The 17500-nt window shown below is 37.6% G+C and overlaps 1 protein-coding gene across 6 annotated transcripts in view; it reads left to right on the top strand.

Annotated features, from left to right (window-relative positions):
- The window catches only part of LOC145248920 (cell adhesion molecule Dscam1-like), a 401357-nt gene that overhangs the window by 236252 nt on the left and 147605 nt on the right, over nucleotides 1-17500 (top strand). For all 6 annotated transcript variants that reach the window (XR_013863428.1, XM_080110708.1, XM_080110707.1 and 3 more), the window contains exons 10-11: nucleotides 8033-8191; nucleotides 10315-10472. Coding sequence is in view for 5 of the 6 variants with exons in the window: in XM_080110708.1 (XP_079966834.1) it covers nucleotides 8033-8191; nucleotides 10315-10472 (317 nt within the window). In the remaining variant the exon portion in view is untranslated. The remainder of the gene's footprint in view (nucleotides 1-8032; nucleotides 8192-10314; nucleotides 10473-17500) is intronic.

The following is a 17500-nucleotide window of genomic DNA, read 5'->3' as shown; positions in this document are numbered from 1 at the left end:
GATTTGGAGTCAGAATGTAGAGTTTTTCTGAACTTCCTGTCCGGCTGATGGAGACGTAGAACATACCCTGACTGAAACAGTCTGATGTCAGTTCTACGCCAATGGTTTTAAACGTCTGACCTTGTCTTTTATTTATGCTCATTGCAAAACATTCCTTCACAGGAAACATTTCAGGATAGTATAATTACAACGCCCCAACATCCCTCCGGCCGCCGCCGCCCCCCCCCCCCGCTCCAATATAAACAAAATGTTTTGTGGAGGGAGTGGGGTGAACGTGTGGGTGCTCATGTTATGTTAAATTATCAGAGAAAAGTGATCCCCCACTTTATTGAAACTAACATTTCTTCAAAAAGTTCCAGGGTCCAGGAGTTCATACCATCCAAACGGTAAATTTGCGACGGGTCTGGTTATTAGATTTGGTGTCAGAAGAAAAAAATCGGTTTGTGTCAAAAAACGACAATAAATGTTTTTTTTTTTTATCATATTTGGTGTTTTTTAGTTAATGCACGGGCGGCCATCTTGCTGGCCAAACTGTAGTGATTGCGTTGGATACTAAATGTCTTCAAATATGAATAACTATTATCTTGCGCAAGAAATAAATGCAATATTCGTTCTCAGTGTCCCTCAAAACATATAAAAGTCGACAATTCAAAGGCGGATGCCGAGGGGTCGGTAAACTAAAAAAAATACCGATTTATGGTAATAATTATACCATAGCGATGTATGTGATATCATATATGGTAAAAAAATATTTAATATTAAATCTATATAATTATAAAACTTAAATGACCTTGTAACGGGTATTGTAACCCAACATCCAGTTTACGACTTCCGGTTGCGTATGCGTACATAAACATAAACCCATAACAGCATAAACAAATAAACATAAATCGCTACTTTTGCAGAATTTGACCAACGCACTAAAATATTAACGCTATTATTTAGATATTATTATTTAACATGGGAAGGGTGTGGATGTTTTGCAACTGTACTGTATTACAACTATACTGTCACAATTTTCTTGCAAATAAATCAATCTTAACCCCTTGATAACGTATTGTTTTACTGTGTACGTTTTCAGCGTCCCAATTGCTTTTTTTTTCGCGTTTAAATTATCCAAATAATAAATTGTTTATACTTTTTTCATTTTTTTTTACATCATTCATTTCCGTATCACGTTTAAGTTATTTTAACGCATTTTTTTACACATAAATCTACATTAACCCGTTTACAACCATAAGAGCATTTTACAGCGTATTGATTTACTGTGTACGTTTCAGCGTTCCAATGGTTTTAATATATCAAAATTGGAATTTAACTTTAAATATTATGCTATCTGTTCAGTGCACATTTACTTATAAGTATGGCAAACACCACTTATAGTTCAATGGCTGTCATTTTTTTTTAATAAAAAATAAACAATTATAAACAGAAAGATGAATTATATTGGCGTAAAACTACTAAATACATTGAAAAAAAAACCCGGATATCTCAACAATAGCAAATAAAAAAAGGTTTGTACTCATGCAGCGAGTGATCCAGACGAAACTTAGCGCAGACCCGGCCTTCTCCGGAACATGACGTCAACAGCCGGAGTAAGCCGAGCGTCGCCGAGAAAATTAAGCCGTCTGACGAAACATAAAGCTGAACCAATGACAATGTAGCGTTATGGTTTTCAACGCGACGCGCGTTCGTGCGAGTTGAAAATTCAAAGCAGCAGACAACAATTTGGAAGAAGAAGAAAAGAAAATAAATTAGTAAAAAAAAGCACACCATTTCGTATTTTAACGTCAGAACGAAAAAAAACAACAAACAAAAAAACATGAATTTTACAGCCTTAAGTGAGCAGCTGGAAACACCAACTGGAGTCCTCGACTTTTGTCAAGAAAAAAAATTACTGGCACGGACGGAAACTTGTGCGTGATGTGGACAAGGAAAGGTAGGCGATGGCTATGCCTGGAGGTGTCAGGCTACCACATGCCGAACCTTTACATCATCCGGACTGGTACTTTTTTTTGACAAGTCTAGGCCTACAATTGCCATTGTGGGCGTTTGAGTGAGCAACACAGAAAGACCTCCGGCGCGAATGCGGAATACGATTTACGCACACACACCATTAATAAAACACCGGTCTGAGGGAACAACAACAGTATCTGTTTTAATATGAAAGACAAAGAAAAAAAATCTATTCCACCCAGTTTTGTTTCAGTTTTACTAGTTTCCAGGTTTTTCTTTGAGAAAAAAAATTAAAAATAAAAATAACACCCCAAAAAACAAAGATAATTTTTTTTTCAATTTTTCTTGGAAAAAAAAGTTTACAAAAAAAAAAGTGTTTATTTGACTTACCTTTGAACCTTTTCTCGAACAAAAAAATCGGTCAATGTCAAGTTTCTTTCCAACTCCTCAAAAAACATTTTTAAAGTTGTTCGGTGATGCTGAAAACGAATATCACATTTAAATTTGGGGCAGATTAATAGTTTTCATGATATGAAGACATTTTTTCAAAAAGTGGGGGATCACTTTCCTATATAAATTAACGTAAAATGAGCACCCACCTTTTCGACACGTAGTCATTTCTTCATATCAAAACAAATTTAACTGATATTCGTTTTCAGCATATTCAAAAATCGGCGCTGTTTTTTTTTTGTTTTTTTTTTACTAAGATTGGTTCATTTTTTTCATCTCATAATTTAGGACGCTAATTGTGCTATCAGTTTACAAAACATACTTTTTTTATTATACAACATGCATAGTTGTTAACAGGTGCTTCAGCAGTTAAATATTTCACAAAAATTCTGTTTACATTAGGGGGTTGTGGAGCCCCCAAATATAAACAGAATTTATGGGAAATATTAAACGATTCTGCTTTAATAGTTTAATGGTTAATGTCGACACGTTACTTACGGAAAAACAGTGTATTCAACTACAGAAGCAACTGCTAAAAAATATACAAGTTCTATAATTGAATACCCTCCTAAAAAAAATGCTCATGTAAGCTTACTGGCGGCATTATTAACGTCCTAACTTATAAAAAATGAACGAATCTCTTAGTTAAATAAACAACAACAAAAAAAAAACAGGGCCAGTTTTCGGGGCTGATAAAAACGAAAATCACAGTTTAATTTGTTTTATATGAAGAAAGTATTAGGTGGCTAGAAAATGGGTGCTCATTTTACGTCAAATTTATATAGGACATTGATCTCCCACTTTTTGAAAAAGTAATTTCTTCATATCATGCCCCAAATTTAAATTTGATATTTATTTTCAGCACCACAAGAGACACTTTGTGAGCCTGTATTTTATCGTTACTTCCATGGCAGGTGCTCGTCTGAGCTCCAATCCCTGGTCTCTCCTCGCCGATCTTTCACGAAAAACACACGTCTAGCTGAAACCACTGTCAAAAATTTTCCCCACTCTTTATCTGTGCCAAAACCAAAACGTAGATTCCATGAACAATGCTTCTTTCTTAGAAGTGCACACCTGTGGAACTCTGTTCCGTCTGCCTGTTTCCCACCTGACTACGACTTGGATGTCTTCAAGTCCAACATAAACAAATTCCTGATGAACCGCCCCCTTAAGTAGACACCTTATCAAATCTCAACATTTACGTACTGTACACGCAATAACCCTTATCCCCGAATGGCTTCCGGGCCTTGATAAATGGTGACCACCTTTTAAAAAAACACACACAGAAAACCTATAAAAGTCGTCATTTTAAAGTTTTTTGAGGAGTTGGAAAGAAACTTGACATTGACCAAAAAATCTTTAACATTATTTATCTAAAAATATATGGTGCTAATGCAGACAGTGATCCGCGCAATTTTTTAAATCGTATGTCCACATTTAATTAAAGTTTTATATGTTTTTATTCAATTGTAAGGTTAAAGTACAAAACATCCCCCTTCCCCTGTTAAGAATGGTGTTTCTAAATGATAACGTTATTATTTCAGCAGGGATCACTCTCTGCATGAGTAGTAAATATATATATAGCAAAAACAAAACAAAACAAAAAATATTATTATAAAATTTTTCTTTACAGTCAATAAAATGTAAAATTGAAGGTAGGTTTTCTTTTCTTGTTATGCTTTCATCGGCGACGCTCGGCTTAATTTCCTCAGCGACGCTCGGTTTACTCCGGCTGTTGGCGTCATGTTCCGGAGAAAGACGGGTGGACTCTGCGCTCACTCTCTGCATGAGTACAAAAGATTACTTAAAAATTAAGAATGAGCGAAAAAATATTACCTACGAATTAAAACTAAAAACAATAATTCAACTTAGAAGAATATTTCGAAATGAAAACAAATCTATCATACAAAATATTTAATAACGTGCTCAAAGAATTAAACTGTCACAGTTATTCCCCTTGGTTTTCTGGTTTGAAAATTAAAAGGTTTCAGATTTACGATAATGATAAGTAAATTTATGTTTAATAAAGATTTTTTATTGAAATGAAAATAAACTAAATAATTACATTTTAACTTATATTTTTTAATAGTACTGTATTAACGAAGCTATTGTGTCGAATAAGTAATATAATGGAGCTAATTATTCAAAACGATTTAATTTAAATAAATTAAATGTGATATGCTAATAACCATATCTCAGTCGATGTATATGTTATGTGAAGAATCATACAGCTAGATGTTACGCATAAAAATAAATGACTCCTTTCACAGAAGTATCCTACAATGGGCATTAATATTTCTTGACCAGGAGAGGTGTACACACACTATAGACACTTTATATTTCTTTGGTCATAGGGAGTTGCACACACAGACAAACACACACACGAACGCTATTACTTTATATATATAGACGATAGCCTGTGTGTTCATTTGTGTGTCAGGCTTACATCTTTCTCCTTCCGAGTGATTGTTGTTTCATTGTTATGACCTTCGATTTCTTGTAATAAATAATTTTAACAAGAATTATTTATAAGTTTTTGTTTCGGTTTCGATTATAGTTAATGGCACTCTAGTCATCTATTTTTTTTTTTATAAATAATTTTACTAAATATTTTTAATAATTTCTGTTTCGGTTTCGACTATAGCAGAAGAAAATCAACTAATCAATCAATCAATCAATCAATCAATAAATCAATCAATATATATATATATATATATTCTTCATAAGTTTTGGTTTCGGTTTCAATTCAAGGTGATGCAAACAAGTTATATATATATATATATATATATATATATATATATATATATAAGTTAATTTAGTATACAAACAAATGGCTACACATAAGCATACATGTTTCAGCGAAAACTCAATAAGGGAAGCGCTTCTTCAGGCCAAGGACATCTCTCAGATGACAGAGAGATGTCCTTGGCCTGAAGAAGCGATTCCCTTACTGAGTTTTCGCTGAAACATGTATGCTTATGTGTAGCCATTTGTTTGTATACTAAATTAACTTATTTTAGCTCTGTCTAAACATTGAGCACTCTTGTGGTAGACATACTTAATAATTACTACCAATACAATATATATATATATATATATATATATATATATATATATATATATATATATATTCCTTTTTGAATCACAACTTTATAAGAATCGAATTGACTCTATAATAATGTATACAATCATATTTAAGCGTATTTTATGACCGGGCGTCCCTGCAAACTTTGATAGATACCTTTGAAGCTTTTACAAAAAAACCATAACAATACGAGGGCGTCTCCATTTACGCTGAACATCCACAGAATTTCAGCATCAACACACGCATGAGTCAGCGGTAGAATTTCCACAGGTCCCGCTTGTTTAAATTAACAAAGAATAAACTCGGCCAAGGTCAGGTATTTCTTATTGGCATCGCTCTAGATAAGGCGTGGAGCTACTTAGTGTTAAAAGCTAAAAATCATACTACTTCAAGGTCATAATTGAGCGTCATACTAACAAACAAACAAAGGAAAAATAAAAATTCGAATCAGCATTTATTTATGGTACTTTCACTACAACTCATGTTCATTATATTTCCAAAGCTTTTTCGGACGCACATATGATTTGTAAACATCCATGTCTTCCCGCCACCTGACGCTGCTCGCCCTCGTATTCACACGTCCATTTTGCCCGGTTCGCATCTGGCTTCTCTTCTCGACCACGCACTGTTATTTTTTTTTCTTTTTCATTTTTTGACGCAATCTCGCGTACACGTTCTAATTTGCATACATGCTTTAACAGCTGCGAATATATTCTCACGCGCGTTCGTACGCGCTTTGTTACAAAAACTCAGCCAACCAGTAGTTATTACAATAGAAACAGGCGAGCATGAAAACTAATATGGTTAAGCTTAAACATTGAAAAGTAAAGGACTAGTTGTTAAAACTGGAAAAGAAAAGGACAAGATATTCTAGTAAAAAAATAAGAAATGTATTACTTAAAATATTTCAGCATTAAGAATTGATTATATAATGTTATAAATTGATTTTTTTAAAATTCTGAATGCTGCAATATTTTAAGTAATGAATGAATTATATTTTTACTAGAATATCCTGTCCTTTTCGAGTTTTAACAATTAGTCCTTTACTGTTCCCTGTTTAAGCTTAACCATGTTACTTCTCATGCTCGCATTTTTCTGTTGTAATCGATGATTTTTCCAAGCTTCCAGTGAATTCACTTGTTCTTTGTTTAATTTCAGTCTTATTTTTTGCCCCCATAAACATAATATACACATATGAAATAACAATGTACGGCACTCGGCTGCTTTCAATAAAATCCGCCCCAGTTATTTATCTTTTCATTCATTAATTCTCTCTGTTTCACTTGTTACTTCTCTTCGCGAGAACGGTGATTTGGTAGCAGCAGTAGTCACAGAAACAACGTGGTTGTGAAAACCAGTCATAAAAAAACACGCTCATCTCCTTACGTCTTTTACGATTTTGAACACCAGTAAGTTCATCGTTACTTTTGTTTTACTGAACGAAAATTGGAAAAAAAAAATCAGAATATAGCTGAGAAGGTGATCTATAAATTGTAATAATTGTTCGAAATTTGGTCGAATAATGAGTGAGTGGTGAAGCTTTAAAGCAGTTCTAAATGACTAAAACTGCCATTTAACTACATCATTCTAATTATATTAAACCATATCCTCATGTTTACTGATCTGAACATGAGAATGATTTTGAAAACTAGATAAATATACGAAGATATATTGGTAAAACCTTCGTGTGTTTGTCTTCATACGCTAGCTAATTTGAATACCCCGGTTTTCTACATTGCTACAGCCTTCTTATACGCTTACGTATTTGTTTACCAGCAACTACCTTTCTCTGTCAGATACCGGCCCTGTCGGTGGGGCATTAGAATACGCCGACTGCCCCCCCCCTGCAGAGGGTAAAAGTCCCTCAATGTTGGTCCTGGATATGACCTTAAACTATATCCAGTGGTGAGGCCCCAGCTTTTGGGCTTTGAGGAGTGTGGAGCCACCCTTTAATTACCATTGCTCCCAGGTCCACTCTGACCCGGAGTGGTAGTACCTTTTAGGGTCCCAACTATGGGTTAAATAGAAACCGACGTGAAAACAACAAATATATTCTATTAAAAAAAAATTTCTTCAAAATCTTTGGGTTCAGCATTAAATAATCCGAAAAGGGTTGATATGCCGTAAAACAAAAATAACCAACCAACCAACTTTCAGATACATTTATTTTAAAGCCAATATATTTGAATCTTTAGGGTAAGGAAGGAGATTAAAAAAATAAACAAACAAACAAAAAATTGAAAATAGGTGATCTATAAATTATAATAATTGTTTGAAATTTGGTCAAAAAATGAGTGAGCGGTGAAGCTTTAAAGCAGTTCTGAGTGACTAAAGCTGCCACATATCCATATCATTCAAACCCTACCGTGTTTGAATGATATGGATAGATTCGTCGTAGAAAGCAGAAATTCCTCTCCTTTTATTAAACTAAAATAAGAAAAGGCAAAGTTACGAGTCTGCCGCCATTTAACCGAAGGTCCATTCTCTACCCTCTTTGTTTTCGTTAATTATAATAACTTCAACCTGTTTTCTGTTTTGCAGATGCTCAAGTCCTCCCCATCAATCACCGGCAACGAGTGGAGAACGGTACGCTAACCGTTGATAATGTGCAGAAATTCAATGACGACGGTGAATACACGTGTACAGCAGCGAATACCAAAGGCGAAGGGATGAGTCGAAACGTCATCGTGAGGATAGTCGGTAAGGGTTGCTTTTTTTCTTTCTTGGCCTTCGGATCGAGATCAAAGTGTAGTATCTGTTCCGGCAGATGCTGCAAGCTATGACTAGCAAAGACCAGATGTGGGGGCAACCCCACATGCCTGACCTTTAACCAGCTCCCATTTCCCACCTCTCGGGAGCTGGTCCCCCTTTTTCCCTTCCCCCTCCCTTCACTCCTCACATTAAAAATTGGCCTTGTGCCTAATTTGCTCGGTGGGGGGGGGGCAAATAAATACCATCTGTTCCGGCAGATGCTGCACTTAAGATAATTTGTACCAGTCAATGGAGGGGAAACCCTCTATACTGGGACAATTATTATTTTTGGTAACCAGAGTGCCCCCTTTTTGCCTACTTTTAGGGGAGCTGGTTTTTACCTCACATTAAAAACGGCCTTGTGCCTAATTTGCTCAGTGGGGGAGCAAATAAATACCATCTGTCCCGGCAGATACTGCAAGCTATGACTAGCTATGACTAGCAAAGACCAGATGTGGGGGCAACCCCACATGCCTGACCTTTAACCAGATCCCATTTCCCACCTCTCGGGAGCTGGCCCCTTTTCCCTTCCCCCTCCCTTCACTCCTCACATTAAAAATTGGCCTTGTGCCTAATTTGCTCGGTGGGGGAGCAAATAAATACCATCTGTTCCGGCAGATACTGCAAGCACAGACCATATGTGGGGACAATCCCACATTTAAGACCTTGGTCAATGTAGGGGCAACCCTTCAGACCAATTGTCACTATCCAGCTCCCCTACTCCCCGGGGAGCTGGTCCCCATTTCCCGTTCACTCCTCACATTAAAACCGGCCTTGTGCCTAATTTGCTCAGTGGGGGAGCAAATAAATACCTCAAAGTGTAGTATCTGTTCTGATACTGCTGTACACTTTTTTAGTCTCGGTTAATGGAGGAGAAATTCTTCATGACTGATAACTTTTTTATATTTTTGTTACTAACCAGAGTATCCCTTTTTGGGGGGAGCCGGTTCCCCCACATAAAAAAATCGACCTTGTGTCTAATTGTGCCCTCGTGGTGAGGCAAGTAAACAAAAGAATGAAAATAATGATTCATCGGATCACTGCTCTCATTTGGGATGCTATTTTTAAAACTTTCGAGCAAAAAAAAAAGTTACGCTAATATTCTGGTATTACTTCAGGACTTTTTATTTACGCTACGGATTTATGGATAATTCTAGTATGAAACCAAAATCCTATTCTGGTGGAACACGACAGAGTTATTCTGTTTTCGATCTTTTTGGATATCTTTTCGATTTGCCGAGCGATCTTTTTCAATTCGACTGGCATATTATATAGAATGGCGCCTAAAAGTTGTAGGTCGGCCCTGTTTTCACAAGCGCTTTCTATCGGTGCATCCGATTATTGTCAGGATCTATTGTTGCTGTTTTCTTTTATAAATACATAAGCCTCAAAGGCGAAAAGAAAACAATAAAAATTGCTCCTGGCGATAATCGGATGCACCGATTAAAAGTGCTTTAGGAGAATATGGCCGAACAACAACTTTCGGGGCGCAATTCCATATAATATGTCTGCCGAAATTCAAAATACCGCCCGGCAAATCGAAAAGATATCTAAAAAAGATCGGAAAAAGAAATAACTCTTTCGTGTTCAACCAGACGTGTCTAAATAATCACTTGCTGCCATTATATATATATATATATATAGCGATTACAATTAGGCCTAGGACATTATTATGAAAGAGAAAATGATAATAAAGAAAGGTTGAGTTACATACTTTATAAATTTACAATACCCAAGCATATGACAAAAAAAAATCTTATAAAATATACAACACTGTCGATGTTCTGAAGGTAGCTATTGATAGCCGTTCGCTACTAGATACCTGACTTCTAAGACATGTGATTAATTCTATATTTGTCTTGAGATGATCGTCTCCCTTGGCGGCTGTTAAATTGCAAAGTAACGTATAATGTAAATGTAAATATTGCTTAATAAACCGTAAATTCTCTGCATATAGGACTTTTGTTTTTATTGTCTATGTCATATACCTTTTGTTAATCAGGGGCGGTGGTTCTGCAACACTCGCTAATTTGTCATTTAGTGTGTACATGTCCTTCTTTCTTGTATTACAGAGCCACCGACTATCACCCCTTTCAGTTTCCAGAAACGGACACGAGAAGGGCAACGTGTGACGGTCATTTGCGTGATCAGCAGCGGGGAACTACCGATTGTCGTACGTTGGCTGAAAGATGACCAACCGCTGGTGCCGGAACTTGGAGTAAACATACAGGTGAGTCCTATCGCCGTAGAATGCCCTCGTAAAATATGAGTAATGTCGGCATCCGAAAGGCTGTCTACAGTTTATTCGTTAGTTTGTATTGTCTTGCAGTTGCCGCTGCGTGTTTGTAGCCTACGTTGTTATTTTGTACTTCCTAGTAAATGGTCTATAGTTCGTACAAGATCCCACTAATCGTGTACAACATATTTTATTGTAATGACATTTTATTATTTTATTTTATTGACATGAGCAATACAAAGACAAATACATTGTCGTATTGGGATAACTGCAGCTGGCTGCGTTTATATTCCTAAACGTAAATTGTTTCGTATTGATTCCGTTTGCATATTCTCTGTCTACTCTATCCATTTATATCTTTCACCTTATGGTTTGCATCACATATTTCAGTACCTGATTTACATTAGTGATCTTCCAAATCACATCCTTACATCATTCGTAGACATTTATGCTGATGACACTATCATCTTTGGTAGCACATCTAAGACCGTAAACGACCAAGTTCTCTCCGATTCTCTCTCCGCTGATCTTGAGCACGTAGTACAATGGGGAAAGGAGTGGCTGGTTACTTTTAATGCATCTAAAACCAAGCTTTTACATTTACATCATCAACGCTCTGATCCCCATCTGATATCAATTGAAATTTGCAACATCTGGGCAGGAGCTAATAGAAAGGACTTATCCTGTATTGATAGAGTTCAAAATAAACTTCGTAGCCTCAAAGGAGATGTCCGTTTTTCTTCCTTGCAACCCCTTTCCCGCAGAAGAGATATAGCGAGTTTGTCTGCTTTATCGTTATTTTCATGGCAAGTGCTCGACTGAGCTTCCATCTATGCCCACCGTCGCCAAACTTTCATAAGAAACACTCGTCTAGCGGAAAACACTATCAATAATCCCCCACGCTTTATCTGTGCCTAAACATACACGTAAATTCCATGAACAAAGCTTCTATCTTAGAAGTGCACGCCTGTGGAACTGTCTTCCGTTTTCCTGCTTTCGAGCTGACTACAATAGGGGTGTCTTCAAGTCCAATGTAAACAAGTTCTTGATAAGCCGTTCCCCTTAAGTAAACAAATTTACTGAATATCCATTACTGACAATTATTATATTGTCCAATTGACTACTGTACACTCTTTAAGTGTTCGTAAATGCATAAGTAATGTATACGCAACATGGTTTTATTGTTATTATGATGAGTGTTTTGTTTTGATTAATTAGTCAAAGAAAAACTCATTTTTAATCAGTTAATGTATTTGTATTTGTATAAATAAATGTTATTTAAAGTGCTAATACAAGTCAAGTTCATGAAAAAAATGGAAGAACTATTTTTTCAATTAACGGGACAACATTAAGAAGTTACGTCGTCAAAAAAAGAAAGAAAGAAAAACATGCTGTAATGGTCATGTGTACGTGTGTACCTGAGCTGTGAAGTGTGTAGTAGTATGAATAATTCAATAACATAAATAACGGTGTCAGCGTCGGTTTGGCACGTCAATAAGCAACGACCTGGAAAATGGCCGGTTATTTTCATTTGCATACGTACAATACATAGCGAATATCAGTTGTCGATATTTGTTGGAAACATTTCGATGTCAAAACTTAGCTTAAAACACTGCCAGGCACACCAAGTACCTTTATGTGAAATTTCAGAAAAATCGGTCCATCCGTTTCTGTAGTCTATAACGAACGAACACACAGACAAAGTTGCATATATATATATATATATATATATATATATATATATATTATGATGCATATTTTCAAATGTTTTATATACATTTATATGCGTTTTATCCTCATTCTTAGAACTTCAATGTGGAGCATGACTCTTTTGCCGATCACGTAATTCGAATTCCCAGCCATGTTTTAACCTTCAAGTCTGAACATTTTTATCGATGCAGTCATCTCAATAGCCATGAGGAAATGATTTAAAGTATATTGATGTCTACAACGTATTTTAGTAGCCTGTTAAACGTTGTTCAACAATCCACGAATTCTTTTCCCATTTGAGAAATCCCGTGGGAGATGACGATGACGTCAATAACGCCGCGAGATCATCGGAAGCTGCATGACTGTCGTCACCGGGCTAAAAATGTTTTGTTTTCTCTTCTTCCCACATCCCTACTACTACTACTACTACTACTACTACTACTACTACTACTTCCCGTCCATTCCACCTACTTATTCCTATTTCTAATGATGACTTATTAGCAAGCTTAATGATTATAACGCTTCATTAGTTTAAAATGCTTTTTTCCGCGACTTAGAATCTCCAAAAGTGTTTATGTGTGTTCGTTTTTTCTCCTTTCATGACGGTTGGAGCGTGTTGTTTGTTTTTCGTTTTTGTCTATTTTACAGTTTGAGACTTCATTTTTGTTGGATACTATATAATCGTAGTTATATAGTTATGATCTGTTTACACTGATCTATAAATGTGAATGTACTTATTCTATTCTGGACGTATCCGTTACCCGTTTGGTTAGAATCGCTATCACAGATAGAATCAATGAACTGTTGGGTATATTTTGCGGCATTTTTCATTGCACGGCGAATAATTCGTCTCATCACTTCCTTATGGATAATCTCTTCTCTTCTTCTCTTCTCTTCTCTTCTCTATATAAATAAAATGAACTCATTTTTCCCGTCTGATTTTGACATTAATAGGATTAAAAATCAAGATATTTCATGCAAATATAATATGCACAAACGGCAGAACAATATCTGAGGTGTGTTATAGGCTTATTATTTCTCAAATTCCTCGATAATCTTAGATTTCTATACTTTTTCTGCTGAGAAGTCACGGCCAAAATCGGTTAAGATCAATGGAAGTGGTAAAATATTTTCTCTCTAATAAATTCCTCCTCCCCCTGCCACCACTTAACACCGTTTGGGGATCGTTCACAAGGAACAGTTGAGAAGAGAACACCGGTTTGGCTTCGTAGTTCTTTCATGTCAAGTTATTTAAAATCACTAAACTAAGCTGCAGTGCTCTGTGGCGTAGTGGTTAGCGTGCTGGACAATTCACATTATATTTTCACGTTCGTGCCGACCTACCGTAGTCGTTTTTTTTTTCCCTAAACAACTGGAATGGACTTTTCTTGGTGGCCGAACTGTTAACGTTGCAGATGTTTTTTTTTGTTGTTTTTTTTCACACTTTATTTTCCTACTTTTACTCATGACTCCGGGTTTGATCCTTCCTACTTACCTACCATAACATTTTTTAAAACTCCCCCCGTCCCGGAAACAAACACTTGGGCAACACCGGGTACCCCCGCTAGTATAGAAATAAAGCGACTTATTATTTTTACATCTAATTTGCATATGTATTTATGGTGTAAAACAATATGTAAATTAGATGGCAAAATAAATTGATTCATAAACAACGGTGAAAAAAAGGCTACCCAGTTGCTTGGCCTTCGGGGCAAGATCAAAGTGCAGTATCTGTTCCGGCAGATACTACAAGCAAAGACCATATGTGGGGTCGACCCCACATATAAGACCTTGGTCAATGTAGGGGCAACCCTTCATACTAATTGTCACTACCCAGCTCCCCTACTCCCCGGGGAGTTGGTCCCCATTTCCCCTTCACTCCTCACATTAAAAACCGGCCTTGTGCATAATTTTCTCGGTGGGAGAGCAAATAAATACCTGGCCTTCGGGTCAAGATCAAAGTGTAGTATCTGATCTTCAGATGCTGTACTTCAATTTCTTGTTCTCTGTGAGTGGAGGATAAATCCTTCACGCCTGAGACAATTTTTATTTTTGTTCCTTTTCTCCACGTTAAAAAAAACCGACCCTGCTGTCTAACTCTGTCCCGTGGGGAGGCATAGTAAATAGGAACAACGGTGATAAAATGCCATTCTGCCTACAGATTATTTATGAACACACCCATCTATTGAATAGTTGTTCTTTTTTTACCAATATTGGTAAATTATTATAGTTTAACTATTGTAATGTGGAAAAATAGCTGGCAGAATCTATCAGTAGATTTATTGATTCTATGGCTAAAACATAAGTCAGTCGTGAAACTGCACGTCTTTCAGCCTACAACGTAAATTTACTCCCGTCAAAATGTCATACTTAACCTAACCTTTCAAGGTCAAGACTAAAGGTCAATTTTACATAAGACCCAAGATTCTATTGGCCAAGATTTGAGTTTCTACGAGTAATAGAATCGAAGTTATCATTGGAGGTATTACTTTTGCTTTCCATGAAATAGACCTTGATCATTTACTCAGATATCCCAATAAATCAGTTCTAAGGTAGACCATAACTCACCCTAAAACCTTCTAAATTCAGTCTACGTTATTACACTTGAGACCCAGACAAAGCTTATATCTGTGAAAGCAGCGAATGACAATTATAAAGTTATTTTGTTTATTTCCGCTTGAGCTTGATTGGTCATAAAGTCATGATCCAGTGTTTGATCACTGTCTCAACAGAGAGTTCAACAAAAAATTACCAGAATACGTAACTTATAAATGGTATTCTTTTGTCTGAAGAGGACATATTGGTTGACTGAAGCAATTTATATAAGTTAGGAACGCCTACAATAATCAATAACGATCAGTAATGACCACGGCCCTTAATCTTGTATCAGATATTATTGTAGATGTAACGTGGCCGTTACACTTGAAACGTATCACTATATATCTAACCTCTCGGACTCGCACGTTGTCTGCTACCATCACCAAGGGACAAATAAAATAAAAGCAAAGAAAAAAATTCGACTCGGCATTTTTTAAGTTCAAATGAAAAGCATTTATTCGTGATTCTTCTAATAATAACGCATTTCATTATCTTCAAAAGTGTTTTCGCACATCCATGTATTTTACAATGCGCTGCCTTATAACATGTGATTTTTAAAGGTCTCTCCCCCCGCAACTGACGTCGGGTATAGTCAGTGCTTTCTCGCCTTCCAATCACGCGTCCATCTTCCACAGTAGGACTTTCTTCTCTTTTCGCTCGACCACGGACTATCATTTTCCCCTTTTTTTTCTCATCTACCCTCGTGCATACCTGCTTATTTTGCATATGCACCAAGACGGCTGCTCCTTATATTCATGCTAGTCAGGTATCTTACGGCTGCTACTGATTTTCTCACACAGGCGCCATACGCGCTATGTTACGGGGAGAAAGGCAATTACAAAAAAAACTATTAGTATGAGTTTTATGCCTATATTCAATGTGAAAATCACGAGAGAACGATGGATTTACAGACAGAACATCTGCTTGGCATTTAGCTAAGAGTAAAGTGTAATATCTGTTCTGGTGCTACACTTCATCTTTTCTGTCAATGCTCAGTCCTTCTAGACGGAGAAAATGTTTGTACCAATCCGGGTCGCTCCATTTGTAGGAGCTGGATTTTACCCACATTCAAACTCGTTCCTGTGTTTAAATCTGCCCTCGTGGAGAGACAAGTAAATAAGGACACGCCGACAATTTGCATAGTTCATAATATGATCTCGTTGGCCAAAATATAATTTGATGTTTTGTCCCACGTTTAAAACTTTGAGTAGTGGTAGAAACGCTGCAGCACATTCTTCTGGGTAACCGGCCCCCGCCCTCTGTGGCACGGGCGACAAGATCAAAGTGTAGTATCTGTTCTTCAGATGCTGCACTTGGGATGGTTTGTGCCAGTCAATGGAGGGGAAGCCCTCTATACTGGGACAATTATTATTTTTGGTAACCAGAGTGACCCCTTTTAGGGGAGCTGGTTTTTACCTCACATTAAAAACGGCCTTGTGCCTAATTTGTTCAGTGGGGGAGCAAATAAATACCATCTGTTCCGGCAGATGCTGCAAGCTATGACTAGCTAGGACTAGCTATGACTAGCAAAGACCAGATGTGGGGGCAACCCCACATGCCTGACCTTTAACCAGCTTCCATTTCCCTACCTCTCGGGAGCTGGTCCCCTTTTTCCCTTCCCCCTCCCTTCACTCCTCACATTAAAAATTGGCCTTGTGCGTAATTTGCTCGGTGGGGGAGCAAATAAATACCATCTGTTCCGGCAGATACTGCAAGCTATGACTAGCTATGACTAGCTATGACTAGCAAAGACCAGATGTGGGGGCAACCCCACATGCCTGACCTTTAACCATCTTCCATTTCCCACTTCTCGGGAGCTGATCCCCTTTTTCCCTTCCCCCTCCCTTCACTCCTCACATTAAAAATTGGCCTTGTGCGTAATTTGCTCGGTGGGGGAGCAAATAAATACCATCTGTTCCGGCAGATACTGCAAGCTATGACTAGCTATGACTAGCTATGACTAGCTATGACTAGCAAAGACCAGATGTGGGGGCAACCCCACATGCCTGACCTTTAACCAGCTCCCATTTCCCACCTCTCGGGAGCTGGTCCCCTTTTTCCCTTCCCCCTCCCTTCACTCCTCACATTAAAAATTGGCCTTGTGCCTAATTTGCTCGGTGGGGGAGCAGATGAATACCATCTGTTCCGGCAGATACTGCAAGCAAAGACCATATGTGGGGGAAACCCCACATATAAGACCTTGGTCAATGTAGGGGCAACTCTTCATACCAATTGTCACTATCCAGCTCCCCTACTCCCCGGGGAGTTGGTCCCCATTTCCTCTTCACTGCTCACTTTAAAAATCGGCCTTGTGCCTAATTGGCTCGGTGGGGGAGCAAATAAATACCATCTGTTCCGGCAGATGCTGCAAGCTATGACTAGCTATGACTAGCTATGACTAGCAAAGACCAGATGTGGGGGCAACCCCACATGCCTGACCATTAACCAGCTCCCATTTCCCACCTCTCGGGAGCTGGTCCCCTTTTTCCCTTCCCCCTCCCTTCATTCCTCACATTAAAAATCGGCCTTGTGCCTAATTTGCTCGGTGGGGGAGCAAATAAACACCATCTGTTCCGGCAGATGCTGCAAGCTATGACTAGCTATGAGTAGCAAAGACCAGATGTGGGGGCAACCCCACATGCCTGACCTTTAACCAGCTCCCATTTCCCACCTCTCGGGAGCTGGTCCCCTTTTCCCTTCCCCCTCCTTTCACT

Source organism: Euprymna scolopes, chromosome 27 (assembly GCF_053919585.1).
Source record: "Euprymna scolopes isolate OS-2025 chromosome 27, ASM5391958v1, whole genome shotgun sequence".
Lineage (NCBI taxonomy): Eukaryota > Metazoa > Mollusca > Cephalopoda > Sepiida > Sepiolidae > Euprymna > Euprymna scolopes.
Note: the sequence above shows the minus strand (reverse complement) of the source record. Positions and strands in the feature narration are given on the sequence as shown.